The sequence below is a fragment of the Tamandua tetradactyla genome, chromosome 11, assembly GCF_023851605.1.
Source record: "Tamandua tetradactyla isolate mTamTet1 chromosome 11, mTamTet1.pri, whole genome shotgun sequence".
In the NCBI taxonomy this organism is placed as follows: Eukaryota; Metazoa; Chordata; class Mammalia; order Pilosa; family Myrmecophagidae; genus Tamandua; species Tamandua tetradactyla.
Genome location: NC_135337.1, coordinates 81,585,680 through 81,596,611, shown reverse-complemented (window position 1 = coordinate 81,596,611; position 10,932 = coordinate 81,585,680). Strand labels below are relative to the sequence as shown.

The window sequence follows — 10,932 nt, the reverse complement described above, 5'->3', positions numbered from 1 at the left end:
CCAGAGGTGGGCAGCTTCTGGGACAATACCCTGCTGAAGCGTGCAGGGTGCTGCAGCCTGGACCTTGGCGCTCCAAGGGCCTGGAGGCAATGGAGCAGGTCCCAGGGGGACCCAGCTGCCATGCCCAGAGCTGGAGTAGCCCCACTCGGACAGATGGTGGGAACCAAGCAGGGCCAAGCAGACAGCCTCAGGCACGACCAGCAGGGCGTGAGGAGACAGAATATACAGCAGGGTCCTCGGGGACAGGCAGGGACGATGCTACCTGGGGCTGGAGAGGGGGCGAGCAGCGTAATATGGGGAGGACAGGAAGCAAGAATCATGAAGAGAGAAGCCTCTATGCATGGAGTGCATGGGGAGGCAGAGCTTGGCAGATGGGCTCCGCTTTTGGGGTGGGGGATGAGGAGTAGGGGTGAGGCAGAGTCCAGAGGTTCATCCTAGGTCACCTATGGCTGGGGGTGGGGAGACACCAGGTCTAAAGCTTGTGCTTCATTCCATGGCTCAGCCTGCTCCCCTGAGGAACAGCCAGGTTCCACCCCCTGCCTGGACCCCTGCTGCCAGCAGGTGGTCTCCATGACTAGGCCATATGCCACAGGCCTCAGCAAGGGAGCTCCAGAGACTGCCTCTGAAACCCCTTGTCCCTGGAGGTCAAGTCAAGGAGTTTATTTTTCAGAAGGGCTACAGAGAAGTAAACAAACACGGATCTGCATGCTGATGACAGACTGGCTGAGTTAGCATTTATTCCAAACTCCCCAATCTTGGGGGGAGGTAGCAAGCGGCGCTCCTATAACAGGGATGAGGATACAAAGGTTAGGGGCACTTGCCTGAGGTCACATGGCTGGCACAGGCACCCCCAGGATTTGAACCCAGGGTCGCGGGCACCCAGAGGGTGGGCTCCCAGGCTTGAAGGCACTGAGTGAGGGGTTGGGGTGGGTCGTGGCGGAAGCCGGAGTGGTTGCTGCCCGGCAGGTTGGTGGCAGGGCCACGGCCGGGTAGGCTTAGTGCTTGGTGACCACAGGCGTGAGCATCTGTGGGAAGGCGTAGTAGCGGCAGTCAGCAGGCGGGGTCAGCGCCATCAGCTCCGAGCGGATGTTCTCCCGCAGGAAGCCTGCGGCCACCAGCGCTGACACCTGCGTCTCCTGACAGGGGAGGGCCACAGGGTAAGAGGTGCCAGGTCATCCCCACGAGCATCCTGGGGCCTCGCAACATCCCAGCCACCCCTCTGTCGAACAAGTTCACAAACTGGCCAGGCTGGTCCTCAGAAGACAGCCCTGGGCTCAGGGTCTCCGCAGCATTCTTGCTGAGAAAGGTGCCTGCTGCCTCATTTCCAGGCAGAGGCCCCAGGACACACCAGTAAAGATGCGTCCTGTAAGGGCAGGGCAAGGTGAGGGCGCGGCAGCGTGGATATGGCCGCCCAAGTGGGGGCCTTGCGCTCTCTCTCGAGTTTTGCTGGGAGGGGCCCCGGCTGGATGCTGAGGGGGTGACAGCAGAGCCCAGCCCTCCCAGGCCACCTTGGAACCACAGAGAGGGACTGTATTGGGAAACAGGGCTAACTATTAATTAGTTCGGATGGGTCATCTGGCTTGTAGTGCTCAAAAGCCAGTGAGGCACCCTTACAAAAAGAGAAAGACAGAGAAAAAGGCCACTTGCAGGTGGAGGAGGCATTGGCCAGAAAATGTGTCTACAAGCTAAGGAACTCCAGGACTTCCAGGAGCCCTGGGAGCTGGGCAAGGCCAGGAAGGCCCTCTCCTAGACCCTGGAGGGAACATGCCCTATCCACACCTTGGCTTTGCCCTGCTGGCCCCAGGAACCAAAGAACGCACTGCTGTGTTTTGAAGCTGCCCAGCTGTGATCATTTGCTCTGGCAGCTGCAAGAGTCTCAGGTGCCTCTCAGGAGTTCCCCAAACACACACCTCCAGGTCAGCGCCCAGGGCCATACCTGAAACATGACCGTGATGTCCGAGTACTTGGACTTCATCAGTTCGCCCCAGGAAGTGAGGTTGCAGTATGTGAGGACGCCCCCTGGCTTCAGCAGGCGAAAGGCGTGTCCCTGGGGGTAGACAGCAGGTGGGAGGGATGTGAGGGATGTGGGCAGAAGGGGGTTTTACCTGCACCTGGACCTCCCATGTCTCCATAGGCGAGGGTAGCAAGCAGAGGGTCAGGTGCCCAGTCCATGCCCGGTAGATGCCCCCACTCAACCAGATCTCCCATTCCGGGGGCTCCGCACAGCCGGCCCTGCTGTTCCAGGGGACAGTCCCCTCAGTGCCAGCCAGCGTGAGGTCCTACCTTGATGAAGTTGAACTGGTGTGTGTGCCAAGTCTCCTCGGACAATGGGTACGTGTCATACAGTATCCCTGCCCGGGAAACCAAGACCCCCAGTCAGGACTCATTCCAGTACTCATTCTAGGGCAGCCAGGATTCACACTCACTCTGAGAACCCAGCATTTGGACTGCCTCTGATTCAGGCACTTACCTGTGTCTTCACCTGCCTTCAACCCCTGTGCTGGGCTCTTGTCACAAGATACATCACAGGTATCTACCTGTTCAGAAGGTCCTTCCCCAGGAACATATGTCCCCTCCCCTCCCCACCTCCAGCTTCCAGGACTCCCTCACCATCAAAGTGGCCATCTGGCAGGGTGGGTGCCACCTCTTCCCACAGGCCTTTCAAGGGGACAACCTGGGGACAGAGGAAGAAACTGAGGGTCAGAGTGGCCCCAGAATTTCCTTGTTTACTTTTCTCACCTGCTGAAAGGGAGGGAGCAGAGGACCTCCCAAGGGAGAAGATCAACACCCACAAACCCCTCTGGGAGCAGGGCTTCCACCCAAAGGGATGGGACTCTTGGGGAGCTACAGACAGAGAGGCACCTTGTGTGGCTGCCGCTGGGCCCAGTCTTGCAGCCGCTGGAAGACGCCGTCGTTGCACTCGATGATCCAGTGCTCGTCGATGGGTGCTTCCTGGATCTTAGAGGCTGCAATGGCCATTCCAAAGCCCACCTCCAGGACCCGGCCACCTGGGCAACCAAAGGGCACAGGGATCAGGCGGTCGACCCCAGGCTGGAGAGGTGCCTGGCAGGCAGGAGCGCAGGGTCAGAGCCTTGGCAGGGAGTAATGTTTTGCCACATGTGTGGGAGGGCCCCGTGGGCCAAGGCCATGGTACAAGCAGAAGTGGGGTGGGGGATGGAGTACAGGGCTTCTGGGAAGGAAAAGTGTGGGCTGTGGCTGAGGGCCTGGGCGAGGGGAAGGCGAGGGAAGTGGCTGCAGCCAGACGGGGGTGGGCTGGAACCTTGGACTTTGAGTTGTTTGTGCCCGTGGTTCTTACTTCTGTTTTTGGTTACTTTTCTCTCTCTCTCTGGCCTGCCCTCCCCATAAAGGAATTTCCAAGAAGTGCCAGGCAAGACCTGGGTTCAAGGTGGCCAGGGGCAGCCCAGAGAAACACCCTGACCCTCTGCAGGGAGATGATGGGTGTGTCTGTTTGCCAGGTGGGGACACTGAGGCCCAGCTCCTAGCAGCTGCACCGTGGCAGTGGCTCCTGATCCAGGCTGGAGAGCCCCTGGACATCCAGCTGGCAGGGCTGCTGGGTGACAGCTGTTTCCCAGTGCTCAGCCATCCCAGAGCTATTCTTAGCACTCCAGGGGGAACTCCTGGGGGTGCAGCCTCCAACGGGTCCTGCCACACTCCCCACTGTCTGCCTGGGCAGTCCCCTCTGTCCAGCCAGCAGCCCCCTCTGTACAGACCTTAGGCCAGGAAGCGGGGGCTGTGTTTCACCCACAGTCCTGCACCTGTGAGCCCATCCCCTGGCCTACGTGGAGAGCCTGTCCCCAACCCAGTGGCACAGGAACCTCATCACCCCCTTGAGAGGAAGTGCCTGGTACTTGGGAGGCACTTACTGTGTGCAGCCCCCCGTTTGCAGCCCCATTTTCTAGGTTAAGAAGGGGAGGCACAGAGAGGCACTGATGCTGGCCCCTGGGTCTGAGCGAAATCTCCCTGGCCCCTGCAGCTTCCGTTTATTCCCATACCTCCAGGGAGGCCGCGGTTCCGGCCTGGGAGGAGCCTACCTTTGGAGGAGGCAGCTGCTGCCAGGGAGTGCATATAAGGAGTCTCCCAGCGCTCCATCACCGGCTTGCCCAGGATCTGCAGGTGCGTGTCGGAGGCGTCATAGGCCGCCGGCGCCGCCCGCCAAGCGGGGCTGCAGTTCTCACCCGGGGCGAAGATGGGGGTCGCGACGGGGGCGCTCATGCTGCAGGCTGGAAGGCGGCCCCGGCCCCAGGAGCTCACTGCGCCTGAGTCCCCGCCCTGCACGGCCTTCTGGGCCGGGGGCGGGGTGGCCCCAGGGTGGGGGGCGGAGCGGGCAGGCGCGGCGAGGGGCGCGGCCTCTAGCGGCCGCCGAGAAGCAGGCGCCCTCCGGAGCGGGCTCGGAAACCCGACCACGCGGTCAAATCCTCACCTCTTTGTCACTTATCTGCCTCAGTTTCCTCCTCTGTCACCCGGAAGAGAGGAGGATGGGTAGGTGTCATCAGGAACCTGAGGTGGGCTCGCTGCGTTTCGTCCTAGCCAAGGTCCCATCCCAGCGGGCCCAGGACTGGAACCTGTGTATCCCCAAGTGTAAACACTTGGTACTCACTAAATGTCACCCAGGTCAACGCATACCCCAGACTGCCCTGCCTGAGACCGGGAAAGGCAGACTGTATTAGTTAGCTATTGCCGTGTAGTACATACCCCAAATCTTAGTGGCTTAAAACACCACTTTTTTTTTTTTTTTTAACATGGGCAGGCACCGGGAATCGAACCCGGGTCCTCGGGCTTGGCAGGCAAGCATTCTTACCTGCTGAGCCACCGTGGCCCGCCCAAAACAACACTTTTTATTAAAAGAAAATTTTAATAGAAGAGGGGAAAGAGGAAAGGAAAAATAAGGGACATCTTAGAATCCACAAGAAAATAATTTCTTGCTAAGGAAGCTCAGACCATTTAATAGAGCATGAATGAAGTCTGATCTAGCCCAAATCGGCCAATCTTTTCCCACTATAATTCTTTTCTTTAAAAAAAACTTTTTTAGAGAGAGAGAAGTTGTAGGCTTACCAAAATATCATGCCCATCAGCGGCAGAGTTCTCGCCTGCCATGCAGAGACCCAGGTTCAATTCACGGTGCCTGCCCATGAAAAAGATAAGCTAAAAAATCATGCCGAAGATTCAGAGTTCCCATACACACGTTTATTATATTACGGTTTCTGTGGGTCATGAAAGCAAGTTTGGCTGGTGACTCAGGCAAGCAATGTAACATTGAACTTTGGTTTTCACCTGTCTTCAATGAGATAAACATTACAGCCACCTCCTAATGATATCAAATGAATGAAACGTGGTCATTCATCATCTCCACTCCTCAGCGGAGAACCAACAATGAGCCATTATTATCTCATGGTATAGAGTGCAGCTGGAGGCTCAGAGAGGGCAGGTGATATCCTCAAGGATGCACAGCCAATGGGTGGCACAAGGAAAGCAGACAGGGGTGTGTCTCACTTCTAACCTCATCCTTTAACACAAAAGGAAAAATTATATGACCCATTCATGTGTCCTATTCCTAAATAAAGTTTGTGGGTTGTTTTTTTTTTTGACACATAAAATACTGTTTATTCTGTCCTCTAGGAAGACTAAAGTAGCCTGGCTCCCCTAGATAGCAGTCTTATCCCTCCAAATTTTTGTAGCCCTAGTTCCCAGGGAACCTAGCATTTGGCCTTTCTCCTCTGGCCACTCTCCTCCTCACAATTTTCTGGTGCCTGGGCTCTGGCTCCCTGCAGCCTATGGGGAAGAGCTTATTTCTAAGGTAGCAGCCACAGCCTGAGGAGATGGTGAGAGCCAGTACCCAAGGCTTTGCTGGATCCCCACAGGCTCAGGGATAAAGATGCTAGGACAGGGCTCCAAGGAGTCAGGTGACTCTCAGGAGACTGGGAACGGGACTGGATGGCTTTTGCTGCCATGGTCTCTGCACGCTTTCACTGCTGCCAATTCAGGGAGGCCTTCTGGCAGCAGGTGAACCCACAGATCTCACACTGCAGGGATTTTTCTCCAGTGTGGATGTGATGACAGATGATAAGGCTGCTGCTAATATAGGAAGAGACTGAGCACAGAACTTAACAGATGTAGCCCCAGCTGTCACTGTGCAACTTCACGTGCTCCTTCTTAAAGCTGAAGGACTTCCCACGGACCAGTTCTGGGCAGTAGAAGGACTTCTGGTGGATGTGCTGGTACTTCTGGCAGGGATTCAGATACTGCCGGTTGGAGAAGGTCTTTCCACAGGGCAGGTCACAGGGCAGCAGCTCCCTTTTGGCAGCTCTCCTAATTCTCTTGGGGCCGATCTGTGCAGCGTCCTCATTCCAGGCCTGGACTGGGGCAGACTGGGACCTGAGTCCCAAAGCTGACCTGGGGCTCCATCTCCTGGACCACTTGAGGTGTCCTGCTCAGCTCTGGCTACATATCGATTTCATCAGGCAGAAGAGTTCCAGGACCCAGTGAGGATTCTGGTGCAGCAAGAGGAGTGGGGAGAGCAGAGGGAGGGGGTGGGTGGTGCCTACCTCTCCTTAAGCGAGTGGGCGAAAGAGGAAGGAGGTGATCTGAGGGCATCAGCTCATCATCTGGGGAGGTGCTGTAGGTTCATAAGCTCACACCATTGAGCATCTCTACTTCATCTTCATCATCTCCCTCCTCTTCTTCATCCCCTTCTTCCTCTCCCGGGAGCAGGGAGGTGTCTGGTGGAGGTGCCACTCCTTTGAGCACCTTTCCTGAGTCCCCTCACCATGCTCAGCTTCTAAAACCTGCAATCTCCTGCCCACTGCTGGCCTCTGAGCACCAGCTTCTCCGGGCAGAAGGTCGAAGATGGACTGGCCTGGCTGTTTTTGAATGTGTGGGACCCGAAGAGGGTCTCCAGGAGAAGGTACGGGTTCCCGAGCACTAGTACACGAGCCCCCCATCTCAACCCCCAGGTCCCTGCAGTCGGGGCACCAGGTTGCACTCCCGGCTGTGTGCATGAGACCAAGAGCGCAAGGTACTGCAAAGCCTCATGGGAGGTGGGTGAAGGCTCAGGGCCTGCACAGAGCACACAGCCCGGAGAATTGTACCAGCCCAGCGGGAACTTGGCCAGCCTAGTCGCTCCTTAAAAAGGCACTGCTGCTCCGTGTGGCTGCTCAGCACACTTGCTGAGCTGAGACATCCACTGCTGCCGCTTATCCCACCATCTGCAGGACATGTGCACTGGGGAGGAAGCCATGAGTGCCCAGGTAGATTGCAATTTAAGTATAGTAAAAGGATACAAAGAAGCAGCCAAAAGTTGAGACACAAAGAGTAAGGTCTGGGAGAGTCTGAAACTCAAACTTCTGTGTCCTCTCCACATGCAGTCAGAATGCAACACTCTCCTGGCACCGCAGCAGTGTATGCTCTAATCGTGGAAGCTCACCAGAACTTCAGGTGTCCCGTCTTTGAGAAAAAGCTGCTGGCATCCAGGGTTCCTCAGTCACATGGGAAGGCACACAGTGATGCTTGCTGGACCTTCTGTCTTGGGTTCTGGTTTCAAAATGGGTCTCTCAGCTTCTGTGGATCCTCCTGGCTTCTCCCTGGGCATTTTCTCTCTAAGCTCTCTCCAGACTTTTCTGGGTGTTTCTCTCTTAAATAAAGTTTTGACACACAGCCACATGTATTTATTTACATATCATCCATGGTGCTTTCATGCTGCAAGGGCACAGTTGAGTCATTTTGATGGAGACCTCCTAGTTTATAGAGTCGAAAATATTTATTATCTGACCCTTGGCAGAGAAAGTTTGCAGATTCCTGTTATACAGCAATGAGTCATAGAAAATGAAATTCATTCATTCATCAAACACCTATTGCATATCTTGCATCATACAGGCCCTGAGCTGGGTCCTAGCGACCCAGTAACAATCAAGGTGGACCCAACTTCCTCCCTGCCAGAGCTCAGAGTCTCCTGGGGCTGTACTGGCTAGAACAGTGTCCTCCCAAAGTCCATGTCCCCCAAAACCTCCTAATGTAAACTTTTTTGGCAATAGGGTCTTTGCAGATGAAATAATGGATTTGGATGGGCCCTAAATCCAAAGATGAGGAGGAGACACAGACACAGATGCCATGTGAAAATGGAGGTGGAGACTGGAATGATGCAGTCACAAGACAAGGAATGGCTGAAGCCACCAGCCACTAGAAAAGGCAAAGAAGAATTCTTTCCTAGAGCCATTGGAGGGAGTATGGCCCTGCCAACAACTTGCTGTTGGGCTTCTGCCTTTCAGAACCATGAAAAGAAAAGATTGTTTTTTTAAGTCAATCAGTCAGTGCAACTTTGTTACTGCAGCAGCCCTACGAACTAAATACTGGGGGATACACTATAACAAAGTATGAAGTGAATTACATAATGACAAGTCTCCATGTGGCTACAACTGAACAAACCCCTATGTTCTCCAGGCCATGCCCAGGCAATTTCTTTTTTTCTTTCTTTTTAGTTTTTTAATTTTTAAAAAACGTAACATACAAACACGAACATTCTTACCATATGATCATTCCATTCTTGGTACATAATCGGTAACTCACAATATCATCACATAGTTGTATATTCATCACCACAATCACTTCTCAGAACATTTGCGTCACTCCAGAAAAAGAAATTAAAAAACAGAACAAAAATTGTACATATCATACCCCCTACTCCCCCTCACCCATCACCAGCATTTCAATCTACTAAATTTATTTTAACATTTGTTCCCCCTATATTTATTTACTTTTAATCCATATGTTTTACTTGTCTGTCAATAAGGTAGATACAAGGAACATCAGACACAAGGTTTTCACAATCGCACAGTCACACTGCGAAAGCAATATCTTTACACATTTATCTTCAAGAAACATGGCTACTGGAACACAGCTCTACATTTTCAGGCACTTCCCTCTAGCCTCTCCATTACACCTTAACTAAAAAGGTGATATCTATTTAATGTGTAAGGATAACCTCCAGGATAACCTCTCGACTATGAAATTTATCAGTCCCTGACACTTTATTTTGTCTCATTTCTCTCTTCCCCCTTTTGTTCGAGAAGGTGTTCTCAATCCCTTGATGCTGAGTCTCAGCTCATTCCAGGATTTCTGTTCCACGTTGCCAGGAAGGTCCACACCCCTGGGAGTCATGTCCCACCTAGAGAGGGGGAGGCATGCCCAGGCAATTTCAGCGTCACAGGCTTGTAATACTATAGGTAATTATAATTTTTAAATAAAAAGGGACCCAAACCATATATTGTGTATGGGATGCACATATATTTAAGCTGAGAGTAAATTCAGATCAGTGCTCACATACCCATTTTGGCCTGTGATGGGAGGGAGGAAATGAATGGAGAGAAGGAAAATAGGATCATCAACTTCATCTCTTTAAAGTGACCTGGAACAAATGTGACAAAAGGCTAGTGTGTTAATTTCAGTGGCAGGTACACGGCTATTTGTTATTTTAGCCTTTGTAGGTATCCGGTATTTTTAGAAATATTATTCTAAGCAGTTTGCATCTGTTTTCCTTCATCCAATAACATCATGTGCATCCTACTTCATTGTGTGTATATCCAGTCATTGATGATGGACATGTGGGTTATTTCGAGTTTTCTGGACTTTTACCAGTGGAGCTGTGAGCATCCTGGGGCAGCTATGTCTGCACACTCGGACCAGCATTTAGGGGATATATTCCTCAAAGTGGGGCTGTTGAGCTTGCACAGTTTGGAAGGACCTTACCAGCTTGCCCTCCACTTGTACTCGCCACATCACCAATAGAACAGCCCAATCCGGGGCCCTCACCTCCACCCACCTTCTCAGTGTCCTTCCAGCACATGCCCAGTGGAAAGCCAGATCCTCCTCTCCAAGTGTCGCTGATTAAGTTTGATCTGCAAAACTTTACAGAGCAGTGCAGTGAGGACTGTCCCTGAGGGGAGGCTAGGACACCTGCCCAATGTCACCTGAAGTCATTCATTTCTCCTCTGCTGGACCTCCAGTTACCATCTATAAAGAGTTCTAATAATCATTACTCACCACCAGTGGCTACTGTGACTGATGAAAGGGATACCAAATTGCTTTACACAGTTAAGTGGGCAAGGGGTGTACATTAAACTTGCTTTATTTCTTAATATTTGCCTGTGACTTAGTTTCCTCATCCTCATATTTATTGAATTTTATGATGATAAATTAAGATTTGAGACTATGGAGAGGCTGGGAGATGGAGTGGAAAGTCATCACCATCTGACAAAACCATACATCTCATCTAGTCATTATTGTCAGTTTAGACCTGGGCTCCTCCACCTCGGCACCGCTGACATATAGGGCCGGGTTTTCTCTTTTGGGGGGACGGTGTCCAGTGCAGGGTAGGGTATCTAGCGGTATCCTCGTCTGTACCCACGAGATGCCAGTAACTCGCCACCTTCCCCGAGTCCGGACCTCCAAAAGTCTACATTGCCGAGGGTTCCCTGAGGAGACAGAATCGTGTCCAGGTTGAGAATCGCAGGTGTAGGGAAGCGAGGTCAGAAACTAAACCATCACTGGCCACTAAATCTTTGTTGATAATCACTGAATTAACATACAGGCAGATATGATTACAGTTTCGTCCGACTCTCACAGTGACCTTGAGTAAATGACTCAGCCTCTCGGACTGTCGGTTTCTTTTTCGGAGAAGCGGGGACACAGGGAGCAGTCGGGGGGCACCCAAGGCGCAGGAAACGCGAGCGCCGGCAAAATTCTTTGTATAGCCCCGCGGAGTGCAGGCGAGGACTTCCCGCCAACTACCCCCTCCCCACCACAGAGACTTCCGACCTGCGATTTTAAAACGGAAACGGAAGCCGCGCCCGTGTCCCGCGGTGCCTAGCCCAGGGGCGCCCGTGCGCATGCGCTCTCAGTCGCCGTGCCCGCTCTCCAGCG

The 10,932-nt window shown here is 53.1% G+C and overlaps 1 protein-coding gene, 2 long non-coding RNA genes and 1 pseudogene across 4 annotated transcripts; all 4 read right to left on the bottom strand.

Annotated features, from left to right (window-relative positions):
* Positions 1 to 717: 717 nt before the first annotated feature.
* On the bottom strand, positions 718 to 4,305 carry GAMT (guanidinoacetate N-methyltransferase). Of its 2 annotated transcripts, none has more exons than XM_077121345.1 (6): positions 4,053 to 4,305; positions 2,863 to 3,008; positions 2,611 to 2,674; positions 2,284 to 2,351; positions 1,937 to 2,047; positions 718 to 1,136 (listed from the first exon to the last, which is right to left on the bottom strand). In XM_077121345.1, exons 1-6 carry the CDS (start codon positions 4,231 to 4,233, stop codon positions 996 to 998), a joined length of 711 nt encoding a protein of 236 aa, XP_076977460.1. In that variant the 5' UTR covers positions 4,234 to 4,305; the 3' UTR covers positions 718 to 995. The 2 variants fall into 2 exon arrangements, with proteins under 2 accessions (XP_076977460.1, XP_076977461.1); XM_077121346.1 differs by having other exon boundaries at positions 718 to 1,025.
* Positions 4,306 to 4,402: 97 nt separating this feature from the next.
* On the bottom strand, positions 4,403 to 9,622 carry LOC143649627 (uncharacterized). Its single transcript, XR_013159139.1, has 3 exons — positions 9,338 to 9,622; positions 5,074 to 5,143; positions 4,403 to 4,583 (listed from the first exon to the last, which is right to left on the bottom strand). It is a non-coding gene; the product is annotated as an uncharacterized LOC143649627 (long non-coding RNA).
* Positions 6,123 to 7,255, bottom strand: LOC143650971 (zinc finger protein 692 pseudogene; annotated as a pseudogene).
* A 500-nt stretch (positions 9,623 to 10,122) lies between the features above and the next one.
* LOC143649626 (uncharacterized) lies at positions 10,123 to 10,910 on the bottom strand. The gene is made up of 2 exons (XR_013159138.1): positions 10,599 to 10,910; positions 10,123 to 10,484 (listed from the first exon to the last, which is right to left on the bottom strand). It is a non-coding gene; the product is annotated as an uncharacterized LOC143649626 (long non-coding RNA).
* Positions 10,911 to 10,932: the final 22 nt, after the last annotated feature.